Here is a 26,120-nt window from a genome sequence, read left to right on the forward strand (position 1 = left end):
ATACTGGACTGGGAGCCAGGAGACCTTTGTTTTAATCTTGGTTTTGTCACTGTCATTATTCCTTTTTTGCTTAATGTAGGATTATTAACTAATATTCAGAAAGTTAGAATTTTAAAACTTAGTGATCAAATAATGCAATTCCCCTTAATTTTTTATATGAGAAAACTATAAGCTATAACCCTAGTCTCAGATTTTATTGAATAATCATAATGCTTATCTAAATTAAAATGACCACATAATTGAATGAGAATAAGACCAATGACTAGAATATAATAGTAGAAGAGGATGTTCCTTATTCAAAAGAGTCAGGAAAGGTAAAAAGGAAACTGGAAAGAAAAAATATATGATCTGTGGCCAGACTTCAGGAAGTCTGTGAACTTGGATGGAAAAACAGTTTCATCTTTATTTTCACCAACTTCTCGCTGAATTTTAGTATTTATTTTAATTATGGATTTCAAAAATAAAACAATATTCTAAGAAGGATTTCATAGCCTTTACCAGACTTTCAAAGAGATCACAATACAATGTTAAGAACTCTAGCTTCTTAGTATCTGGAATATAACAACTTATCATTAAAAAGAAGATAAATTTCAGGAAGGATAAATTTCAGTGTAAGGTTTAAACAAATTATACTTTTAAAAATTGTATAAAATTTAAAAGCTCCCTTAAATGTTCATGATAAATCACATCCATTTATTTAGTAAATTTTTGTGGGTAATTGGAATTAAGTGACTTGCCTAGCATCACATAGCTAGTAAGTGTTAAGTGTGTGAGGCCAGATTTGAGCTCAGATTCTCCTGACTCCAAGACTGATACTCTATGCACTGCACCATCTAGCTTCCCTTCTTCAGAGGTTTTAACCAATGTATTCTAAATCAAATTATTTTGTAAGGTTAAACTATGAAGTACATAGTATAGCTTTCATGTCCCCAAAGTGATGGTCTGTTGGATTAGAATGGGAGGGGGTTTTAAAAAAATACAAAAATATGTGCAACATAATTTCCCAAGGGAGACCCTTAGCAACTATAGGTGTTGGGATAGGCTTCATGTTATTAACCTTTTTTGTGACATACACATGTTTGACAACCTGGTTTTAAAGCCTATGAAATTCTTCTCAGAATAATGCTTCCAATTATAAAATAAATTGTATTGCATTACAAGGAAATAAGTTATATTGATTATGAAGTTTTTTCAAATTCACAGATATTAGATTAAGAATCCTTGATACATAGGATGTAGCATTTGAGTCAAGTTTTAATGGAAACTAGAGATTTTTACTAGGTGAATGCAAAAAAGAGGGAGTTCATAAAGTGGTATTTGGACAGCCTGTGGAAAGACACAGAAGATGGAAAATGGGATATCTTGAATGGAGAACATCAATAGGACATTTAGATGGACCATAGAAAGTATGAAGAAGAGTTATATGGTAATCCTAGAAAGGTAAATGGATCTAGATTGTGAAGGGCTTTAAAAATGAAAATTTTGTATTAAATGCAAGAGAGAGACATTGGATACATGAGTAAGGGAATGATATGGTCAAACATGATCAGACTTATGGATCTCATTCAGTCATTTTTATTATCTTAGTTTTAGTTCCAAGAAATATTAACATTATTCATTAAAATAGCTCTTTAAGGTCAGGGGTTGTCTTTTTCTTCTTTTTGTATTCCTATTCTCAACACTCTGCCTGGAACATAGTGGGAGCTTAATAAATGCTTCATTTTAAAAAATCTATTATACTAAGATTATAATTTAAAGTTTTCTTATATAAGATAAGGGGGTTGAACATCTAAGTTCTAATGATTCTTTGAATATTGTTGAAAGTCTTTTTTCCTCCCTTTGTGGTACATACTTTATTGATAGAATATTATTCTCATTTTACAGATGGGAAAACACAGAGGCAAAGAATCATTTAAGGTATATAAAATCTAAATTTACATTATGTCAGTTATGGAAATATAGAAATAGAATCCTACTTCCCAGTACATTGATTTAAAGAATTTGTCATGTTTTCTTCCTTTTTAATGCAAACTTGGTTTTTTTTTTTTTTTTTTTTTTTGGCCAAGAATGCATTCTTTTCTTGATTTTTAAATAGTTTGGCAATTTAATGGAAATGTTAAAAGTTTTTCTATAAGCTTTTAGTCTGAAGTGTTCTAGCTATAGAAAGGCCTATATTTAACATAGAGTTTCAGTTAAAATTGTGGTACTGAAAAGCTACAAGCTATAAAGAACTCTCAGACCTTTACAAGTTCAAGTCTCATCATCATCATGTTATAATAAATTAATTATAAGGAAAATATAATAAAGCTCCTTCAACATGGTATGTTGATCTTGGAGTCAAGAGCCTTGGGTTCAGATTCTAACCCAACACTTGTCTTGAATCAGACATCTAGCTCTCATTTAGCTTCTCAGTGCTATAGTTTTCTTATTTGCAAATTGTCACATCACAGAGTTGTGAGGAAAAAATATAGTGCTATGTAAATGAGTTATGATGGTGATGTTATATTCCAAAGTGTGGCCCGTGGAAATTGTTACTAAGTTATTTAATTCTCTACAGTAATGTAATATAAAACTCATTTTTTCTAAACTCTTTTGTTTAATTTGTAAACTCCATGTCATCTCATTTATCTGGCATGAATGGGGAAATGAAGTGTTCTACATAAAAGAATAAATGACTAAAGCATATGTCCTTTTTATTGCCAAATTCTTGTTAATTTTTTACTTTCTTGGATAGATGTATTTATACTTTTTTAAACCTATGAACAAGTGGTATGGAGTGCAATTTAACTTTCTGATGATAAATGTTTATCATTAGCAATATTAAGTATTGCATTATGTATACAGTATTGTTCTATTTTAACTTAGTGAGTTTTTCTTTCTTTTCTGTCATTTTATTAAACTTTTTTCTTATATACAAACTATAATTGCTCCCAATTTCTCCTCTTATTTGTTGCTTTTAGTCTGGACAGAGAGAAATAAGTTTAATTTTAAAATTTGAAAAAATAAATTTTCAAATAGATGTTTCAGATTAAATGGCCCTTTTGGGGGAAGGAGAAGGAAAGAATCCTTAATTTTAGATTCACAGCTGTATTCTAGAAAGTTGGTTGCAATTAGCTAGTTGTGTTCTGAAGGCTGAGTTAGCTGTTGCTGAACTTTTTAAAAAGTGATTCCGTTTTGAAGTTCTATCTAGCTTGGATATTAGATCCTTGAAATATTTGATGCAAAGATCTTTATTAGTATTTTTCTATATTGTCCTGGCTGCATTGATTCTTTTTATGCAAGAACTTCTCAATTTGATATAATCATTATTTTAACTTTTGTGATTGCTTTGTTACTCATTTTATTAAGAATGCTTCCCCTGGTCATAGCCAACTTTTTTTGTGTATAGTATGGACTTTTTTGTCCAGATCACATTTTATTAGCTTTCACTTCTCTCTTCCTTTGAGGCCACACCTGTCAGATTAGAATGTAAATTTATCTTTGGTGAGGGGGCAGGGACATGATGATAAAGCAAAAAGAACTGTGGGCTACCCTCCACAAACTCCTGCAAAAAAAAAAAAAAGATTTAGGAAATGTATCAAACTGAATTTTAATGGGGAAATCGAGAAAGAATTATAGTGAGTCATTTATCCAGCCCAGTTCAGCATAGGGAGACAAATGGGGAGATCTAGAGATACTGGAAATGGGGTCAGGGAAGCAGTACACTGTGCAGAGCACTCTTAGGAAGAGGCTGTGCACCAGTGCAAAAAGAGTTTCCAGATCATCTCAGGGATCTATCCCAGAACCATGCTGGGCCAGCATAATGAGGACAAGTGCCAACTGGCAGGTTGTATACAATTTAGTTCTGAATTATTGTTGTTTGTCCTTTGTTCTCAAAATAGAATTATGATGTTGGGAAAGTAATGTCATGATTACAAGTGAATTGGATTTAAATGAAGGGTATGTGAAGTCATCAGTTTTACTTTCTTCTCCTGAGCCATCTGGATCTAGTGGCAAGATATAGATCAAAACAACTGGAGATGAGCCCTAGTTCTAGTCAGAGACCTTGACCTTTTTAAACTAAAGTCTTTCCCAAGTCTCAGTTTGACTGAGACAAGGCCCAATCAGTGATTAAAGCTAAGTGAGAAATTAGGCAAAAAATGATCTCTTTTACCTCCTCAAAAAAAGAAAAATCAGTCTGGGAGAAGAAGACTCTCAGGTTTTCTGGTCTATCTGTAAAGGAATAACCAAGGCAGGAGTTTTAGTTGTTGCCCTTTATTCTCAGAGGACCAAAATGATATTGTGTTAGAATCAAGTTATAATGTCAGACAGTGGCTGATCCACAGACCAGTATGAACTTGGAATACTCTGGGTCAGACACAAATAGTCCATGTAAAATTTTGGGATAGATTCTCTAATTTTGTACATCTTGTGTTTCTTTTGAGCAACTTCAATTTTGTTTTGCTCATAGAGCACATGACCTTTTTTTAATAATGTGAGTACTTCATGCTGGTCAGTCCTTTACCAGCATATCCCATGTGATGCAATCAGTTCCAGAGTTTTTCAGAATCCTCTTGAGAATGTTCTTGTATTGTTTCTTCTGACCATCATGTGAAGTGCTTGTTTTGTGCAAGTTCTTCATAAAATAGTCTTTTAGACAAGCGTATGTTTGGCATTCAAATATAATGTCCAGTCTATTGGAGTTTGCTTTCTGCAGCAGAATCTGAGTGCTTGGCAGTTTAGTTCAAGAAGGGACCTCAGTTGTAAAGATCTAGCAGGATCAAGCTGGAGAGCAAAGGATTATTAAGAATTCTGGAGTCTCTTTAATGTTGATGTCTAAAATTAGGTTGTGGATTGTCTCATTGAGATATCTGTTTGCTTAATGATTTATAAAGTTTGAGATCCTTTGATAGAGTTGGCAAATCATGTAATGTTTTAAAACCTGCTTTTTTTTTCATTTCCGTAGTTATATTGTGTATTGTGTACACCCTGAGTTGTACATGCAAGACACAGCACACGTCTGATGAATGAATACAAGTGAGTGAACAAAAAAAAGAGAGAGAGAAAGGACCTCAGTGTCTGGTATCTTATACTGTCAGGTGATCTTCAGAATCTTCCTTAGACAATTCAAATGGAAGTGATTCAATTTTCTGGCATGATGCTAGTATACTGTCTAGGTTTTATAGGCGTAAAACAGTGAGATTAGCACAATGACTCTGTAGACCTAGACCCAAGAAAAGCTTACAGTTCTTTCACTCTGAACCAATAAAGCTTTCTAGATGGCTAATAGTTATAGAATGCAGCTACCTTGTTCTTTCACAGATCCATATCCAGGCAGAAACTTGCAGAGTTCAGACTGGGGACAGCAATCAGGATCAGACCACTTTGGGACTACTTTTGAGAAAATTTGAAGATCTCCAGCCTGTCCCTGAGATTCTGAAATAATACAACACTCAGTAGTTCAAGAAGGCAACAAAAAGTCCATATCTTCCCTCCAGAAGCACGCCAGAATCCAGGCCTAACAATTCTGAAGTCAGCAAGTCAGGAAGTAGGCTGGAAGGTTGGATAAACAAATAGAAAAAAAAACAAACAAACACTACCATAATGATTTAATATGATGACAGAAGCTCAAGATAAAAACAAAGAAGAAGAGAATTATTCCATCTACAAAGGATGCTTCAAAGGAAATGCTTCAAAGAAAAACATTCAAATATGAGTTGGTGACATGTTTTTCCTCTAAACCTATCACCATCTGGGTTCATAGAGGGTGTCCAATTAGACAAGACCCTAGGAGTGGTTATCATATCTTAATTGATTATAAGAAAGGAATGGAAAGAGAGGGGAAGAGAAAATGCTAGGGTGTTGGGAAAGGAAAATTAGGGGAAATTATTTCATAATTAGGGTACACAAGAATATATCTATACAAACAAGGAGTGGATAGGTGAACAGCTGACACTTGAATCTTACTCTTATCTAAATTGGTCAAAATAAGAAAGAATACACCCAGACATACAGACAGACACAGAGTTATAGCTAGAAATACATTTTATTTAACAGGGAAATAAAAGGAAAGGAAGGGAAAATTAGTAGGACAATAGATTAAGGGAGGGGGATTAGTTCTAAGGGAAACAAGCTCTAAAGCTGTACAAAAATATTTACAGCCTATTTTGAAGTATTAGAATGGGAATCTGAAAAGAGTATTCATAAACTGGAGAAGTGGATGAACAAGTAATGATATATAAATTTCATAAATATTAATTTAGTTAACAATCAGCATCATGAACAACCAGGATTCTAGAATATTGATTATGCAGTATTCTGTCCCCTTCCTTATGGGGAAATGAAGGACTTACTATACTGAATCAAATTTTTTTCAGACATTGGCAATGAGAAAATTTTGATTGACCATATATGTTAGTATTGAGGGTTTTTTTTGTATTCTCAGTTGAGAATTTGAAGTAGGAGGTAAGGCAAATCTTGGCTGATTAAACCAAAATATCTAAATTTTAAAAAGGAAAAATATTTTGGTTGAGGTTGGCAAAAAAATAATAGTTGAGAATGATAATTTTAAGTTATATTGAGAAAAACAAAGGGTTGGATCCTTGCTCAGATTGAGTAATGATAATAATAAAAAAAGGAGGCAGAGCTTCCCAACTCTCATTTTCCTTCTTTTTTTTCCCCCTCTGCTCAGGAATAGACAGAGCAAGAGACAGAACAAAACTGGTTAAAAAAGGTTAGTACTTGACCTAGAAAAAATAATAACAAAATTCATCTGGAAGAACAAAAGGTCAAGAATTTCAAGGGAACTAATGAAAAAAAAAATCAAATAAAGGTGGCCTAGCTATACTAGATCTAAAATTATATTATAAAGCAGCATTCCTCAAAACCTTTTCGTACTGGCTAAGAAGTAGACAAGTTGATCAATGGAATAGATCAGGCTCATAGGACTAAATGGCTAATAACTATAACAATTTAATGTCTGACAAACCCCAAAATGCCAGCTTTTGGGATAAAAATTCACTATTTGACAAAAATTGTGGAAAAATTGGAAACTAGTATGGCAGAAACTAGGTATTGCTCCATACTTAACACGGTATACCAAGACAAGGTCAAAATGGGTTCATGATCTAGGCGTAAAGAATGATATTATAAATAAATTAGAAGAACATAGCATAGTTTACCTCTCAGACCTGTGGAGGAGAAAGGAATTTGTGACCAAAAAAGAACTAGAGATCATTATTGATCACAAAATAATTTTGATTGTATTAAGTTAAAAAGATTTTGTACAAACAAAACTAATACAAGATTAGAAAGGAAGCTATAAACTGGGAAAACATTTTTATATTCAAAAGTTCTGATAAAGGCCTCATTTCCAAAATATATAGAGAATTGACTCAAATTTATAAGAAATCAAGCCATTCTCCAGTTGATAAATGGTCAAAGAATACAAACAGTTAATTTTCAGATGAAGAAATTGAAACTATTTTTAGTCATATGAAAAGGTGCTCTAAATTACTGTTGATTAGAGAAATGCAAATTAATACAACTCTGCGATATCACTACACACCTGTCAGATTGGCTAAGATGACAGGAAAAGATAATGATAAATGTTGGGATGTGGGAAAACTGGGACACTGATACATTGTTGATGGAGTTGTGAATGAATCCAACCATTCTGGAGAGCAATTTTGAACTGCTCAAAAAGTTATCAAACTTTTTTTGGGATTATATCCCAAAAAGATCATAAAGGAGGGAAAGGAACCCATATGTGCAAAAATGTTTGTGGCAGCCCTCTTTGTAGTGGGAAGAAACTTGAAACCGAGTGGATGCCCATCAATTGGAAAATGGCTAAAAAATTATGGTATATGAATGTTATGAAATATTATTGTTCTATAAGAAATGACCAACAGGATGATTTCAGAGAGGCCTGGAGAATACATGAACTGATGCTAAGTGAAATGAGCAGAACCAGGAGATCATTATATACCACAACAAGACTATACGATGGTCGATTCTGATAGACATGACTCTCTTCAATAATGAGACGATTCAAACCAGTTTCAATTGTCCAGTAATAAAGAGAGCCATCTACACCCAGAGAGAGGACTATAGGAACTGAGTATGGACTACAACATAGCATTTTCACTCTTTCTATTATTGTTTGCTTGCATTTTTGTTTTCTTTCTCAGAGTTTTTTTTTTCTTTCTAGATCCGATTTTTCTTGTGCAGCAAGATAACTGTATGGATATGTATACATATATTGGATTTAACATGTAATTTAACATATTTAACATGTATTGCACTACCTGCCATCTAGGGGAAGGGGGTAGGAGGAAAGAGGGGAAAATTTGGAATAGAAGGGTTTTGCAAGGGTCAATGTTGAAAAAAACTTTCCATGCCTATATTTTGTAAATAACAAGACATAATAATAAAAAAAATTTTTTTAAGTTGAGTAAGTATATAGTCAGTGAGCAAGTACCGACCTGCCTTTAATCATTTCAAGACACCTGAAGATCTGGAAGCATTTAGTGGATTCCAAGCTCAATAAGAATCATCCATCATCAAGAACCATCAATACAAGGTAGTTCTAATAGACTTGAGATGGAAAATGCCATCTTCATCCAGAGTGAGAACTATAGAGATTGAATGTGGATCAAAGCATAGTATTTTCACTTTTTTGTTTGTTCCTCATGACTTGTTCCCTTTTGATCTCATTTTTCTTGTACAACATGACAAATATCAAAATATGTTTAAAAGAATTGCACATATTTAATCTATATCTTACTACTTGCTGTCTTGGGGAGGGGGGAAGTAAGAAAGAGGGAGAAAAATTTGGAATGTAAAATCTTAGAAAAATGAATGTTGAAAACTATCTTTACATGTATTTGGAAAATAAAATACTATTGAAATTAGAAAAAAGAATCATCAATGTACTATTGCAGCCAAAAAAATGCTAATTCAGTCTCTAGTTACATAAATATACATGATATAGGTAATATAAAATATACATTATATGGATAGTAATTCTGCTATATTTTGCCTTGGTGAGACCATATCTAGAATATTATATTCTATTCTGTATATCATATTTTAGGAAGGACATTGAAACCTGAAATGTATCCATGTGAGGGCAACCAGGATGGTGGGAACTCTTAAGTTCATGCAATATGAAAATTAGTTGGGGAGTACCAGGGATATTTAGCTTGTAGGAAAGAATTTGTCCTCATCAAATATTTCAAGGGCTATCATATGTAATTGGTAACAAACTTGTTCAGCTTGTCCTCAGAAAACAACTAGGAGAAATAAGTTGAAGTTACGTGGGCTAGATAGTTTTAGGTTTGAGGTAAGGAAAAACTTCCTAATTATTAGAAATAACCACAAATTATTTGTGACAATAAGGATGAGCTGACTTTCAGAATCTTGTTTCTATATGTCTAGCCACATCATTCATAGTTGTCATTTCATATTATGTTAAGTTTTAGAGTTAGAAAAATAGATTGGAAAATGCTTTTATGTGAAACATGCATTATCAGTTTTTAGAAGATAAATTGCTTCTCCTTGTACTTGTAACTGCTATTTTAAGTTTATACAAATACATGCATAATTTTCCTTTGTCTGACAAGTCCATCAGAATCCCCTATCAGTACTATGAAGTACTTTCTTTTTGAGTATTAATAGTACTAAATGCTTAATTTATGAAAGTAATAATGTTTTGCTGTTACTAATACCCAATCTTAACATTCATGCATTTTTTATTTTCACAGAAAAATATGAATTTGTATATAAGATCTTAAATTAAAATTGGTTTTCATTTAATGTTTTTAATTGGTGCAGTCTTTTACCTTATTTCAGATTCAGAAGAAGATGTGGTTGAAACACCTGCAGTGTTTCATGATGAACATACCCACCAGGAAATAAAGGGCCACAAAACACTAGCAACTCCTGCAGTTCGCCGCCTTGCCATGGAAAACAATGTAGGTTGTCCCACTAATTTTTCTGCATGTATTCTTTCTTTTTTTTTAAGTGCCATATATTTATGTTATTTCAGAGAGTAGTTTGAGGTCTTAAAAGGTACTGAACAATTTTCTAAGAGCAATTCAGACCACTTTTACTACTTATTTAATTTGGGGCCATTTAATTGTTCATCTGTGGCATGTGTCCAAGATCTATGTGTAAATGGACCCATCTATCAATTTGTCACTGGGCTTTTGATCCAACTATACATGATAGTTTAGACAATAGGAATTCTTCATCCATTTGATTTTTCTTTTCAAAGTTGGAAAGAACTTTAGAGACTCTATTTAATATTCAACTATAATTGAAAAAGAATCCTCTTTATAGTGTATCAGTTGCCTAAAGTTGTTTGCATGTTGTCTCTTCCATTAGAATGTGAGCTCCTTGAGAGCAGACTATGAAGACTATATCTTCAGCACTTAGCGCAGTGCCTGGCACATAGTAAGTGCTTAATAAATGTTTTGTTAACTGACTGACTGGCCATCCAGCTTTTGTTTGAAGACCTCCAATGAAGGGATCATCCCTTGTTTTCTCAAATTATCCATTCCACTCTGAGATAGCTTCTACACATTGCTGCCCTCTAGGATCAGACAGAACATTTCTACTTTCTATTCCACACAACAGTCCTTCAGCTATTTGAATGCTCCTTTCATGGTCTCTTCAAGCTTATTAATATGGTCTGTTACAGAATATAAGCCATTCATTTTCTTAGACATACTTTTCTATATCTCTAAATGCAGCATGTAATAACAGTAATAACAATAGTTTTATTAGACAATATTAATAATAGTTTGGGCTGTTATATATCGTTGACTCATATAGAGTTTGTAGCACATTAAAATCCCTTTTTCATCTTTTTCAGATGAGCTGTTGTCTAGCCATATCTCTCATCTTACACTTGTGAAGTTGTATTTTTTTTTTCACAGATTCAAGTCCTGTGCTTATCTGTTGATATCTTTTTAGATCTTTGATTTGTTATCCAGTATATGAGCTTCTTTAAGAGGCTCTACAATATTTAGGGACTTGTTTTAAACCACACAATATCATCTTCAGAGAGGTATCAATAGGGGATTTCATAAAGTATTGGGAATATTTCTACCACTTGAACACTTTGCTGGATAATCATTCATGATATAATAGTAAACACCTTTGATGAGCAAAAGCCTCCCTATTTTGTGTTTAGCTTGATATTAATAATCAGGCTTATTGAACAAAATGATTTCTCTGTCATTTTTCATGAAATCTTGAAAATTACAAAAGAATCCCTCCAAATTAATTATTAATATTTTTCTTTCAAAAGATAATCTAGTCTTTGAAAAACATTTCTATGAGGTGGGGCAAAGCCAACAGGGCAGAGAAAAGGCAAGGACTTATTTAGTTCTCCTAAATTCCCCTCTAAACAACTTTAAATAATGTCTCAAAACAAATTCTGGAGCAGGAGAACCACTAAAGGACAGGGTAAAACTCCAGATCGAGATAATGTAGAAGGTCAACAGGAAAAGTATGTTGTACCATGATAAAAGTGGAGCATAATTTAGTGTAGGTCATACTTCTGAAAACCAGTAGCAGTCTGTGGGGATGACTGAATCAGCAGTAGCAGCAGCAGAGAGGGTTCCAGGATTTTCAACTTACACACAGTTAAGAGGGCTAGACAACAGGTCAGAATGAGATTATAGGTGTCCCTTTGCTGACACTGGGTGCAGACTCTTCTGCATTGCCCATATGCAGATCTGGGTCCCAGTCCCAGAGTGAGCAATAGCACAGTAGAATTTGAAAATGCAGAGGAGGAACAGAGACCTTGGTCTCAGTTTCGGAGTGGAAAAGAATGTTTGTGGTCGCTCATACATCAGAGCACAGAACAAGAGAGTAGTAAATAAATCTCTCCTTAGATTATAACCAACATCTACCCCCTTGGAAGAACTGAAAACATTCAGACTTTCCACAACTAGCTCCAAAAACAGCTGCACAAAAAATCCAAAGCTTGGGACAGTGCCCTCTCCATACCAGGAACAGAGCCCACAGCATCATGTTAAAAGTTAGGAAATAGTTTGGAAAAATGAGCAAATAACAATAGCAATAAAAGAATAAGTCCATACAAAATTACTGTACTGACAGGGAAGATCAAAGCATAAACTGAGAAGACAGCAAAATCCAAATCACCACATCCAAGCCTCAATCAAAAACATGATTTAATCTTAAGTCCAAAAGGAATTCCTTCAAAAAAAGGCTCTTAAAAATCAAATTTTAAAAATTGGGCAAAGAAATGAGGGCAAGGAAATAATGGGGGAAAAAAGTCAACAGCTTGATAAAGGAGGTACAAAAAATGCTGAAGTAAACAAGAACTTAAAAACAGAATAGATCAAATGGCAAAAAAAGTACAAAAACATTGAGGAAAATATTTCTTAGAAATTAGAATTGGGCAAAAGGAAGCTGACTTAAAATCAGAGGAATGAAAAACTAGAAGAAAATATGAAATATCTCATTGAAAAAACAAATGATCTGGGAAATAGATTAAGAAGAAATATTTTAACAATTATTAGACATCCTGAAAGCCTTTATGCCTTTTAAGCCATAAAAAACCATTCAGGACCTGAATGGGCCTAAATGCCTTCTTTCAATAAAAAATCAGCCTGATATTCTAGAACCAGACAGTAAAATAGACATTTATTACTTCCTGAAAGAGATTTCAACGTGAAAACTCCCAGGAATGTAATGGCTAAATTCTAGAGCTCTTGGATCAAGGGAAAATATTGCAAGAAAGAATCTAGAAAGAAGCAATTCAAATGTCATGGAGCCATAATCAGGATAATACAAGATTTAGTTAAGGTTCAGAGATCTTGGAATATGATATTCTGGAGGGCAAAGGAACTAGAATTATGACTAAAAATCACTTCCTCAGCAAAATCAAGCATAATCCTTGGTGGGGAGGGATTAGTATCCAGTGAAATAGAAGATTTGAAAATATTTCTGATGAAAGTCCTAGAACTGAATAGAAAATTTGATTTTCAGATATAAGACTCATGAGAAGCATAAAAAGGTAAACAGGAAAGATAAATCATAAGAGATTCAATAAGGTTAAAATATTTACATTGCTATATAGGAAGGTAATACTTGTAACTCCTAAGAAATTTCTCATTATTATGGAAGTTAGAAGGAATAGATTGAAGGCATGATGCAAGTTGAATAGGATGTTATCTTTAAAAAGTAAGGAGTAAGAAAGAATGCACTGAGAGAAGGGGGAAAGAAGCGGTAAAATGACATAAATTATCTCATATCAAAGAGGCATGATGGAGCTTTTACAGTGGAAGAAAGAAGAGGGAAAGTTCTAGATGTGTTTGAACTTTTGTCTCATAAGAATTGGCTCAAAGAGGAAGTAATAAATACATTCGTAGGGTTATCCTACAAGAAAGTAGAAAGGGAAAAGAATAAAAAAAAGTAAGTGGCTAGTAAAAGGGGAGGCAGTAGTCAGATTCAAAACACTTTTGAGGATAGGCATCATGAAAAGAGAGAGTAGGATAAGTGGGGGGAAATAGAAGAGAAGGAAATACATAGTAATCACATCTTTGGGAAAAAATTTACAAGTTTCTTGATAAAAGCCTCTTTCTCAAAAATTTAGTAAACTGAAGCAATTCCCAGTTGATCAACAATCAAATATGGACAGTTTTCAGACAGTAATCAAAACTATAGTCCCATAAAAATGGTGTAGATTTATTAAATATAAATTAAAACAGTTCTGAAATACTTCTATACACTTATCAGATTGGCTAATATGACAGAAAAGAAAAGCGACAAATGTTGGAGGGGATGTGAGAAAATTGAGACACTAATGTACTGTTCGGGGAGTTGTGAACTGATTTAACCAATCTGTAGAGGGATTTGGAAGACTATAAAATTATGCATACCCTTCAATCCAATGATACTGCTACTAGGTCTATATCCCAAAGAGATCAAAGAAGCAGGAAAAGTACCTATATATACAGAATACAGCAACTCTTTTTTATGGTGGCAGAGAACTGGAAATTGAGGGGATGCTCATCGATTGGGGAATGATTGAATAAGTTGTAGTATATAATTGTGATGGAATACTATTGTACTATATGAAACAATGAGCAGGATGCTCTCAAAAAAACCTGGAAAGCCTTACGTTAACTGATGCTGAATAAAATGATCAGAACTAGGAGAACATTGCACACGGTAACAACAATATTGTAAGAATGATCAATTATGACGGACTTAGCTCTTCTCAGCAACAAAATGATGCAAGAAATTTTTAAAGACTCATAATGGAAAATGTTATTTAGAGAAAGAACTGATGGAATCTGAATGCAGAGAAGCATACTTTTTTGGGTCTGTTTTCTTTTACAAAATGACCAATATGAAAATACATTTTGCATGACTACATATGTATAACCTATATCAAATTGCTTGCCTTCTCAGTGTGGGGAAAAGAAAGGGAGAGAATTTGGATTCAAAATTTTAAAAGTAAATGTAAAAATATTTTACATGTAATTGGGGAAAATATTAAATAGACTTTAAAGAGAGAAAATAGAACTTAAAATTGAGGAATTGATGCATAATAACGGCAAGAATTTAGTTATTTTTCTACCCACATTAATATGGACAGAATAGAATCGTAGTTTTAACAGAAATACTTAGCAGCTACATCAAAAATTTTAAAAAGGTATGGAATAAAGTCATCTAAAATCATGTTTTTTAATCAAGTTAAACTATAACATCTTATTTACCCAGGATTTAACAATATAAATTAAACATCGTAAACAATAGTCTTCTACTGAGTAAAATTCTTTTATTGAAAGACATTAAAATAAAGTTAATTGTATTTGTACTACTATTAACTAAGTCACATTCATCTTTAGTGAGTGAATAAAAGTATTTATTAAGCATTTTTTATGTGTCAAATTCTATGCTAAGTTTTGAGGCTACAAATAGAAAAGCAAGACTCAGGGAATTTACAATCTAATTGGATAAGACAGCACATATGAAAGAACTCATGGAAGGCCTGGTAGTCTGGGCTATCAGGATATAGTGGCAGAAGTAGACAAAGTCTGCTTAAGGTTCAGCACCAGAGATGGACGATGACAATGGCATCACTTAGATGTGTTCTTTAGGCCTACAATAATATACATTGGTGAGGTTTTAAGCAGTTCAACAATGGCAAAAGCATTGGATTTTAATTTTTAAGAGCCAGATTTGAATACTGTGATCTTGGACATGTTATGTCCTCTCATTCATGGTCTCTAAAATCATGGGCTTGGATTAGATGATTTCTAAGGCCCTTTTCAGATCCTGTGATTTATCACAGTCCCTCACCCAATAAATTAATTTGTTGCACAACATCCCTAATATTCAGCCTCTGTTTAAATATATCTGATGAAAAGGAGCTAAGTATTGTATGAAATCACAAACTACATGTGACAGTGAACTCACAACTGAAAAAGTCCATTTCATTTTCAAGCAGATCTTGTTAGTAACTTTCTTTTAAAATCAATAACGGCCAAAACCTTTTTCCTTGTAATTTAAGATTATAGAGTCTCAGTATTGAAAGTCCAATCTGAATCTAAAGACATTCTTCTTTAATATTCTCAACAAGTTATCATCTAATCTTTGCTTAATCTAATCATTCCTGTGGCTACCTATTCTACCCTGGGACATTTTTAATTTTTAAGAATGAAATTATATGATGTGAAGTGAATGCAATCAAGACAACATTGTACTCAGTAATAGAAGTATGCTAACAGTAACCAACTCTGAAAAATTTAGCTACTTTGATCAATACAGCCATCTATGGCAGTTCCAAAAGACTCATGAAGAAAAATGTTAACCACCTCCAGAGAGAGAGCTAATGATCTCTGAATAAAAATTGAAACATTTTTTCTTATTTTCTTTATTTTCTTGCTTTTTTGCAACATAGCTAATGTGGAAATATGCTTTGCATGACTTCCTAATGAGTAGAAGAGGAACTGGAGGAAAGGAGAGAATTTAGAATTCCAAATTTAAAAACTGAAAATTAAAAAATAAATTTTTTTCTATCAAGTTAAAATTTGGTTCCCAGGAGCTTCCACCTGATTCTGCTTCTTCCAGGAGCCAAATAGAACAAGTCTTAATCCACTTTTCATTTGGTAGCTTTTCAAAAACTCGAAGACAACTGTTATAGGCAAAAATTCCCTACTTCCTTCAACTTTCATGGTCCCGAAGGGTTTCCGTCCTCTGAATAGGTTCCTTGGGAAGTAAACTTACAAGTTTCCTTCCTAAAATATGTCATGCAGAATTAAGTATGTGTTCTGAATAAGGCAGAATATTTGCAACTTCTGCCCACTTGTCCTAGTTCTCACTTCAGGAGTGAAGTAGAATAAATCAGCTTTCTTCTACAAGACAGCCTTTGAAAACTTATCATTGACTGTGTCTTTTTTTCCTCCAGAGTAAACATCCTGAATTGAATCAAACAATTTTTAACCCAGTGGTTAAGATATTCAGATGCCAAATGTGCCTCTAATAAGATGATTTTTGATAATTTTTATACTCTTCTAGCAAAAAAAAAAAGAAATGAGAAGATATTTGTAAGCTTTGATTGGTGGTTCTTTTCATTATACTTTATTTAATCAACAAATTGATTAAAATCTGTTGGTATTTATTTCATTTATTTTTGTTACCTTTTTTTCATAACAGAAATACAAGAATAGCAGATCTAAGAATGGCTAAAAGCTTAAATCACTTGAGTTCACCTTTAGCAATTTACTTAGCATATAGATAAATTATAACAGTAAAAAAGTAATATCTTCTACTGAAGTATGAAATGTAACTTTAATACTTGTGTTTTTAATATAATGAAGATATTTAGCTTTGTTCTATTGAGAATGGATTTATTAACTTAAAAGAAATTTTATTTTTGTTACATATTACTTTTTAGATAAAACTGAGTGAAGTTGTTGGAACAGGAAAAGATGGTAGAATCCTTAAAGAAGATATTCTCAATTATTTGGCAAAGCAGACAGGAGCTATTTTACCTCCATCACCAAAATCTGAAATCATGCCACCTTTACAAAAAACTGAAACAGTTCAGCCTATACCTGTACCAGTGTTAAAACCTAAAGTATTTACAGGCAAAGACAGAACAGAGCCCATAACAGGTAAAGTCATTAATATAATGTATCAGTAAAGTAACTTTTGGGGGAATTTCTTCAAATGGTTTGGTCAAATATAATATTGACAGACTTAAAATGAATTAATTTTGTTGAAGAATCCTCTGATTCAAGAAAAATGGAACCTTTTGGGGAATGTGTATCTATTAGTGGGAGTCTGATAACTGGGAACTGGGGGTCACGAATAGGAGGCCAAACTTAAGGTAAGAAATTTATTAGTATTCTAAGGAAAACTACTCTCACTAAGTTAGCTTCAGCTTTCAAGGGTACAAATTTGGTTTTTATAACCTTTAAAGTCTGCTTATGTACCTGACCAATCATTAGCATTTTGCAGAAATTTAGAATGGATGAGTAAATCATTGTACAAGATAAGGGGAGGCATAGATAAAAAAAGGGAATCAAACAAAAAAATATATAAATATATTAAAATATATTAAAAAAAAAAAACAAAATATAACAAACTATCTGAATCAGAAGGGGGGAGAATTTGAAATGCAAGTGGCAGAATTTATTATAAGAATCCCATTCAAGGGAAATGGATGAGAGCAAGTAACCAAGTACTTTTATAATTGTGAAAAAAATACATTCTGTAGAACTCTCTGCAGAAGATTTCATGGTCTCTTAAACAAAGAGAACAAGTAGTTAACAACAGTAGATGAGACTATCCACTTTTCTTTGTTCTTTTATAGTTATATTTTGTTTTTTCTTCAACAAGTTTTTGGGACTTTATGATATTAGATGACTAGGTAGTTAGAGAATTAGTTTATCAAGCTGCAAAATGATTGTGATTTCCATTTTTTTCTAGTTTCATCTAAGTAATTATTAGTTAAATAAGTAAAATGTTTATAACTTCTAATGAGTAATGTTGGAGCAAGTTTATTTAAAATTTAAGCTTTATTATTTATGATTTTATTTGAAGACATACAAGATTTCAGCTTTTTATTTGAGTTCAAGTTTTCAGAATGTTAGTCTAGTTATTGACAGACTCATACAAAACATCTAGGGACTATGAACATTGTAAATGACAGTCATCACTTGACAACAGGCTTATATGTTTAAATTCTCATCTTGAACTATTGAATATTTCATCCTCAGAAAGCACTTAAAATAGTGACACGTGCCTCTGGATAAGTTTCCTTTAGTTGTCCAAAATTAGTGATCCCCAGGTTTTGTAATGTAGATAGTTGTCATAAGAAAAAAAAAGATTTCATTTTTGAAGTGAAAATAAACATTATAAAAATGTAATGTTTTGATGGAGTAACTTTCTAATAAATGATTATTTAAATTTCTCCAGGCTTTGAGAAAACTATGGTTAAAACTATGACTGTGGCCCTGAAGATTCCTCATTTTGGTTATTGTGATGAGGTTGACCTTACTCAATTGGTTAAGCTACGAGAAGAATTAAAACCCATAGCTTTGGCTCGTGGAATTAAACTCTCCTTTATGCCTTTTTTCTTAAAGGTGAGAATTCATTTATATTAGAAGCACCAAATATAGAGCATTTGAAATTGTTTGTCAAAACTATAGTACATTAAATATGTATTTCCTAATTAAGCAGTGCTTTTCATTCAGATATACTATATAAAACTTGTTCTCTAGGAATTCTTAACCTAGTATCTCCTTTTCTCTTTTCTCTTTTTTATCTTTTATCTAAACATCCTTTTTAAGTTAAGTATAGTTATTATCTATTATGGAACACCTACAGTGACAGGATCATGTAATCTTAGATTTATTCAATTCATTTCACTAAAATAAGGTTCACTAAACCTTAATTAAGCAAAAAAAAAAAAAAAAGTATTTTTTGCAGGTGATATAAAGTACAAAACAAAAACGTTCTTAGATTTTATTTCTGTTAATCATAGTGGTTTTATCTTTGGGAGTTGTATATAGAAGGATATACTTTTTAATAAGCTAGATCTTGATTAGTTTTGCAAATGCTTTATTTGTATTTGAAAAAGATATTTATTATGTGTTTATTCCATGCAGCTTTTCAAAATCAGTTTCAATATTCTATTCAAGCTGTAATTTTGCTTTATCTTTTTGTTTGCATTATGTTAGTAGAATATGGAAATATCCTATTAACTTTCTACGTATTTATTACTGGGAAATTCTTAGTTTTTGTCAGTTTAAGTACTACATTATTTGGTATATCTATTCAAGATTCTTTAAGTCTCAACAATGGTCCCTTTAAGCACTAAGTATCATTGTTTATCTTAAAAATTTCTAATTTAATCATAGCATCCTTGCTGCAGCTCAAAATTTTCTTGAGCTAACTAGAGCATGATAAAGTTTACTTTTTCTTAAATTTCTGTGTGCATGTAGACTAAGTATGTGACATTAGAAAAGTTTTCTAAGGAATAACATTATTGAATTGTTTTTTTTTTTTTTAAATCCATTCTATAACTTTACCTTTTTATAGGGGAAGTTAGTCCATTTATATTCAACATTATAAATATTAAATTTGACTTAGCTCATAAATGATTTATATTATTCATTCTGTCAGGAAGAAATTAATTTTTCATTATTTTACTAATTTTAATTCTTAGCAAAAAAAATAATAAACTAAATTCCTTTGTTTTATGTTACTCTTTAATTTGTACTAAATCCCAACATCCTTTGTTAAAGATAGGAATTTTGTTGCAAGATCACCCTATTCTATTTCTATAAGCTTTATCTTTTATTTTCTTGCTAATTTTTTAAACTGTAATTTCACTGGGCCAAAGGCTTCCAGTAAAAAGCATCTACTATCAGTACAGATAGGTACATTATCTGCAAGTTAAAGTCTTGGAGAGTTCCCTAAGAGTATTGAGTGGTTCTATGAATTGACAGAAGGCAACTCATTCAATGTGTCAAAATTTTCAGATTCCAAAGCCAGCTCTCTAAATACTTATATTGTCTTTCTTATTATATTTATGTCTTAAAATTTTTTTGCTATTGTCCCTTCCTTTTTTCCCCATCTCATTCCACTTAAATAAAATGGTACCTAATTTATTTTTAATCCTTTGTTAAATGCACTGAAGTAACAATTAGATAAGCAGAATTAAAAAGTATTCTAAATAATTAACCCTTCTGGGTTTTCTCTTTAGGTCTTCTTGAAAAGTTTTTAATTGTATTTCCATTCCTCCTCTCTTTTTTTCTTCTCTTTATTTTCCTTTTCTTTTGTGATATATTTATTTGTCACAACAACTATGAAATATATATATATATATATATATATGAAAATATAAAAAGAGATATGCTTTGTCTACTTAGATTTAACTGTCACATCTCAGTTAGATTTTGGCCTTGATTTTTTTTTTTTAGGATTAATTTTTTTATTTTTAAAAATGTATTTAAAACTTTAATACAAAAGAGATAAAAATTGCCTTGTGCACAGCAGAAGAAGAGAGGATTCAAAATATAAAACAATAATTTCCATTTCAAGAAAACCTATCTCATAAATACTACACATTGTTTTCAAAGCTCTCCATCTTTTTTTTTTCCCTAGGCTATCTTTTATTCTCTGCTGTGCATTTTTGGTTTTGTTTCTCTCCTTCTTCCTCCCCACTCTCTCCCCCCAGAAGGCTACAATTAAGTATGGATGTATTTATATATGTGTGTGTATGTGCATATATACATATATGCATTCATATACATCTCTGTAAGCCTGTAGCATGCTTGTTTATCCTCCGTTTCTTTTAAAGATGCATAACATCATCCTTCCTAAGTCCACATCTTTCCATATTTTTCTAAATCTGTCAATTCATCATTACATATACCATGGCAGTATTCCAACCTTATACTGTCTAGTTATTTCAGTATTAATTCAGTATTTCAATAGTTCAGTATTAATATGACTAATATATTATACTGTCTAGTTATTTCAGTATTAATTCAGTATTTCAATAGTTCAGTATTAATATGACTAATATATAGTTTCCTTATTTTTCTCTTGTGATCAAATGTGCTGAGATCATAATTACTAGCCCTGCTTTTAAAAAAAACCTAATAAATTCAACTACTGATCTTTATTATTATGTTTGGATCTTATTTTAAATACCTTCTGATTCCTCTGCTTTACTTCGATCTACTACCTTGCTTATTACTTAATCTACCCTATTCCTCCAAAGTTCCTTCCTTTATCCTCTCCCCCCACCCTTTTCCCTCGCCCTCTTATTTATAGCTGAATTTAGAAGACTTTTATAGCCTTCCAAATATATCTATATATGTTGGAGGGGCAGCTAGATGCTGTACTTGATAAAGTACCAGTCCTGGAGTCAGCAGGTCCTGAGTTCAAATCTGTACTCTTCCTGTGTGACCCTGGGCAAGTCACTTAACCTCAATTGCCGTGCAAAAAAACTAAAACAAAACAAAAAACCAAATATGTATGTATATGTTGTTCCCTCTTTATCTCTTTCCTGTTAATCCACACACCTTCATATATCCCCTAGTCCTTATCCTTTTCTTTTACCCTCTTATTTCTTTATAAATTTAGAAAAGTTTCATTCCCTTCTAAATATATATATTATTCTCCAACTCTGATCAAGAATTCCCTCTAAAAATCCTTCTGTTCTCCCCACTCCATATTCTCTTAGCCTCTTATATGTCTTTCTGAATGTAGAAGACTTTTATCATTCTCTTCTGTCTCTGTCTCTGTCTCTCTGTCTCTGTTTCTCTCTCTCTCTCTCTCTCTCTTTCTCTCCCCCAATATATATTTTCTTTTATGTCTCTTTGCACATTTTATTTCTCTCATTTCCTTTCTTTGTTATCTATTTTATTGTATCCAATGCATTCCTTTTCTTTTTTTGATACAATTGTTGATGCTGTTTCAGTACAATTTACATGATGCTTTGTTTACTATTTTTTATTATTAGCATTCTTATGAAATTTCCTGTTATTTTTATTTCTCTTCTTGTGTTTTTATTGCAATTTTTGAGAAGCCTATTCAAAGTTATTGGAAGTTTTCCTGTCTTGGAAAGGCTTTAAATCAGATTTTGTCTGTTTTTCTGAGGATTAACTGTGATAGATATAGTGAGGCTTACCACTAGGAGGGTGAGCACTAGCAGATCAATTCTTTGGTCATGACAGTCATTGAAACTGAATAGGGGGCTGAAATGCCATCTAATCTGAACCTCTCCTGTCAAAGAAGTGTTAGGTCCATAGAATTCTTAATATTTTATTTATATGAAAGTATGTTTTAGATTTTAGAAATCAACTTTGATTCTGTAAAAATCTGTCCATTTTCATGTCTGTCATCTTAAAAGTCACTTTGACATTCAGAAGCTTACTACTACTCTGTCTTTATTCCCTAAATGATTAGAATTATCTCATTCTCTAAAATCAGAAGTTTACATTTGAGATCAGTTTCGCATATTGGTAGTGTAGGCTTGAAATTATGCCCAAGATAAAAAAAGATCTAGTTTTTCTTTCCTCCTTTTCTTCACAGCCAATTTAAATAACTAAAGATGGCATTTTTTTTTTTCTGTTTATAGGCTGCATCTTTGGGATTACTGCAATTTCCTATTCTCAATGCTTCTGTAGATGAAAACTGCCAGAATATAACATATAAGGTTTGCTCAGTACTATTTAAAATAATCTTTTAGTAGCCAGTGGCTTAAATGTGTTTTTATTTGAAAGATGTTGACAGTATACCTATGATTAATGTTTTTAAAGAAGGGAACAAAGAATATGGGAAAAATTGATTATATTGTCTGGATAAAGCATTACTACTTTAAGGAACTTTCGTTTTTATCAGTATATGAAACAGATAAGTATTTTGAGGGAAAGGGGGGGGATACTGAAGAGCAATAATTAAAATTTTTTAAAAGCCTCCAAAAGTCAATTTCTAAGAATTTGCAAAAAAAAGTCTACTTTAAAGAGACAAGATACAGTTTGTGTTCCTCTGAATAACTTGATTTTATTTCATCTCTCTTATATAAACTTTGAGCTTTGTTGGATTTGTGATGAAAGTGTTTCTTTAAAAATTACATTATAGTGCAAAAAAATCAATATCAAATTTACACACACACACACACACACACACACACACACACACACACACACGTGCATTAAAACATTCCCAAGACATTGACACAAAGAAGTTTGTAGGCAATTCCAATTTTTATTTGTGTAATAAAAAAGTAGTTGTTAAGGTAAAGTCTGATTTGGATTTTTTTTTAAATATATTTAGCCCCATAGAAATTGAAGGGGGAAAAACATAAAGGAATCCCAATAGCTCACAAATAGTAAAAATTATTCCAATCTCCACACTGTTTTAACTGTTCCCTTTCTGTGTACAGTTCCCTCTGTGTACAGTTCAGTTTTCCAAACATAAGCAATTCATTTTTTTTTGTACTCCCTCAGAAGGAAAATTATTTTAGGTATAATGGAGAGGCTATCCCCAATATTGTGATGAATCTAATTTGTCTTTTATCTAGCCTCATATATCCTCTTAAGGACTCAGAGTCGCCCTATCCTAGAAGGAAAATAAACTTGAAGTTAGAAGGACAAATTGCTTCCCTTTGGATTGTGCTATCTAAAATCCCATTGGATTGTACCATCTAAAATCCCTTTGTATTTTACTATCTAAAATATTCATAATAATAGTGGAAGGCGAAATCCAGATCTTTTGCCCCTTTTTTATTTCCTTATTTCTTCTCTAGTTTCAGTGTCATATATTTAATTATCTGTTTCCTATAAAAGAACTGTTAAACTTGCAGTTGCTAAGAAGTCATCTCTGAAAGTCTCAATCCACAGAAAATTCCCCTTTATTTTCTAAATAATATTTCATTTTCCCCAACTATATGTAAAAACAATTTTTAACATTCATTTTTTTAAAAAGTGAATTCCAAATTTTATCCTTCTGTCCTGCCTCTTCCCCTTTCCTGAGATGGTAAACAATTTGATATAGATTATACATATGCAACCATGTAAAACATTTCTATGTTATTCTGTGGAAGAAAACTGACAAAAAAAAAAAAGTGAAAAATAGTATGCTTTTGGTCTTTGTTCAGACCTTGGAGAAGGAAAGTACTTTTCATTATGAGTTTTTTGGGATTATCTTAGATCATTATATAGTTGAAATTAGCTAAGTCATTCACAGTTGTTCATGGTAAAGAATGGCTCTTACTTTGTACGACATTCTCTTGGTTCTACTCACTTCATTCTGGATCAGTTCATCTTTCCAGATTTTTCTGAAAAAAGGTTTGCTCATCATTTTTTTATAGCACAATAGTATTCCATTACAATCATTTACTACAACTTGTTTGGCCATTCCTCAATTATTGAACATCTCCTCAATTTTCAATTTTTTGCCATTACAAAAAGAATTGCTATGAATATTTTTGTATAAATAGTTTCCCCCTTAAAAAATCTCTATGGGATGCAGACTTAAAGTATTTCTTGTCAGTGGTGTACACGGTTTTATAGCCCTTTGGGTATCGATTCAAAGTGCTCTCCAGAATGGTTGAATCACTTCACATTAGTGTACCAATTTTCCTATATCCCTTCATTCAAACATTTATCACTTTCCTTTTCTATTATATTAGCCAATCTAATAGACATGAGGTAGTAACTCCGGAGTTGTTTTAATTTGTATTTGTCTAATCAATACTGATTTAGAGCATTTTTATATGACTGTTTAATAATTTGATTACTCATCTGAAAACTGCTTGTTCATATCCTTTGACCATTTATCATTTAGGGAACACATTGTATTCTTTTAAGTTTGACTCATTTCTCTATATATTGAGAAATGAGGCCTTTATCAGACATATTTGTAAAAATTTTTGACCAGGTTTCTCCTTTTCCTCAAATTTTCATTGCTTTGATTTTGTTTATGCAAAAATGTTTTAATTTTATATAATCAGAATTTTTATTTTATATTTTGTGTTGCTCTCCATATCCTGTTTGATCCTAAATTCTTCTCTTATCCACCGATTTGACAGGTAAATTATTCCATACTCTTCTAATTTATTTATATTGTCACCCTTTATGTTGAAATCATGTACATCGTTTAATTTTATCTTGGTATACAGTATGAGATGTTGATATATCCTTAGTTTCTGTCATATCCTTTCCTAGTTTTTCTAGTAGTTATTTTATCAAATAATAAGTTTTTTGTCCCAAAAGTTGGGTCTTTAGGTTTACAAATTAAGCATTAAACAGCTGTGTTATTTACTACAATGTATTGTGTACTAAATCTATTCCACCACTCATTTCTTAGTCAATACCATTTTGGTTTGATAATTGCCACTTTATAAAGTGGAAATCTAGTTAAGTGGATTGAATTTTGAAATTATCTCTAGGACAAGTGATTTGGTTTCAGTGATCTGGGAATTAGAATAGATTTAAAATTTGATTTTAAAATTCAGTTAATTGGGGTGAGGTGGAAAAATAATGTGTTGGAGTTTTTTATAAACAGAAAGAGAGATTAGAGGGGGAAAAGGGAGCCTTCTTTTAGAGGAACACTGGGAAATAAAATTAATCTTTCCCTAATTTGTTATTTAGTTGTTAAATTGGTGAAAGAATTACTGTTTCTATTTTTATTTCATAGGCTTCTCACAATATTGGAATTGCTATGGATACTCAACAAGGACTTATTGTCCCCAATGTGAAAAACGTTCAGCTCTGTAGTGTGTTTGAGATTGCCATTGAATTAAATCGTCTGCAGAAATTGGGTTCCACAAACCAGCTGGGAACTGCTGATATCACAGGGGGAACATTTACATTGTCCAACATTGGATCAGTGAGTACTGTAAAATTGAAATATTCACATTTATAAAATGAGTCACAAAATTTCGGAACCAACCAAGTCAGGAATAATTGCTGGAAAGTCTTTTCAGCAATACTCAATATCTTTTGCCAACTTTAACCCATTGCTCGTAATGATCTCCTCTGGGCCAAGTAAAAGAAGCCTTGTTCTTCTTTTGTAAGATATACAAGATATACAACCTTTTAAGTGCTTAAATTCAGCAGTCATTTCTGCCC

General features: G+C 32.0%; 1 protein-coding gene across 9 annotated transcripts in view; it reads left to right on the forward strand.

The window, feature by feature from the left end:
• DBT (dihydrolipoamide branched chain transacylase E2) overlaps positions 1 to 26,120 on the forward strand; it is a 54,445-nt gene that overhangs the window by 20,684 nt on the left and 7,641 nt on the right. For 4 of the 9 annotated variants that reach the window (XM_051993249.1, XM_051993250.1, XM_051993255.1 and 1 more), the window contains 5 exons: positions 9,832 to 9,953; positions 16,922 to 17,141; positions 18,448 to 18,614; positions 22,625 to 22,702; positions 25,687 to 25,878. In XM_051993249.1, the coding sequence (XP_051849209.1) occupies positions 9,832 to 9,953; positions 16,922 to 17,141; positions 18,448 to 18,614; positions 22,625 to 22,702; positions 25,687 to 25,878 (779 nt within the window). The other 5 variants (XM_051993252.1, XM_051993258.1, XM_051993256.1 and 2 more) reach the window with 5 other exon arrangements.

Source organism: Antechinus flavipes, chromosome 4, assembly GCF_016432865.1.
Source record: "Antechinus flavipes isolate AdamAnt ecotype Samford, QLD, Australia chromosome 4, AdamAnt_v2, whole genome shotgun sequence".
In the NCBI taxonomy this organism is placed as follows: Eukaryota; Metazoa; Chordata; class Mammalia; order Dasyuromorphia; family Dasyuridae; genus Antechinus; species Antechinus flavipes.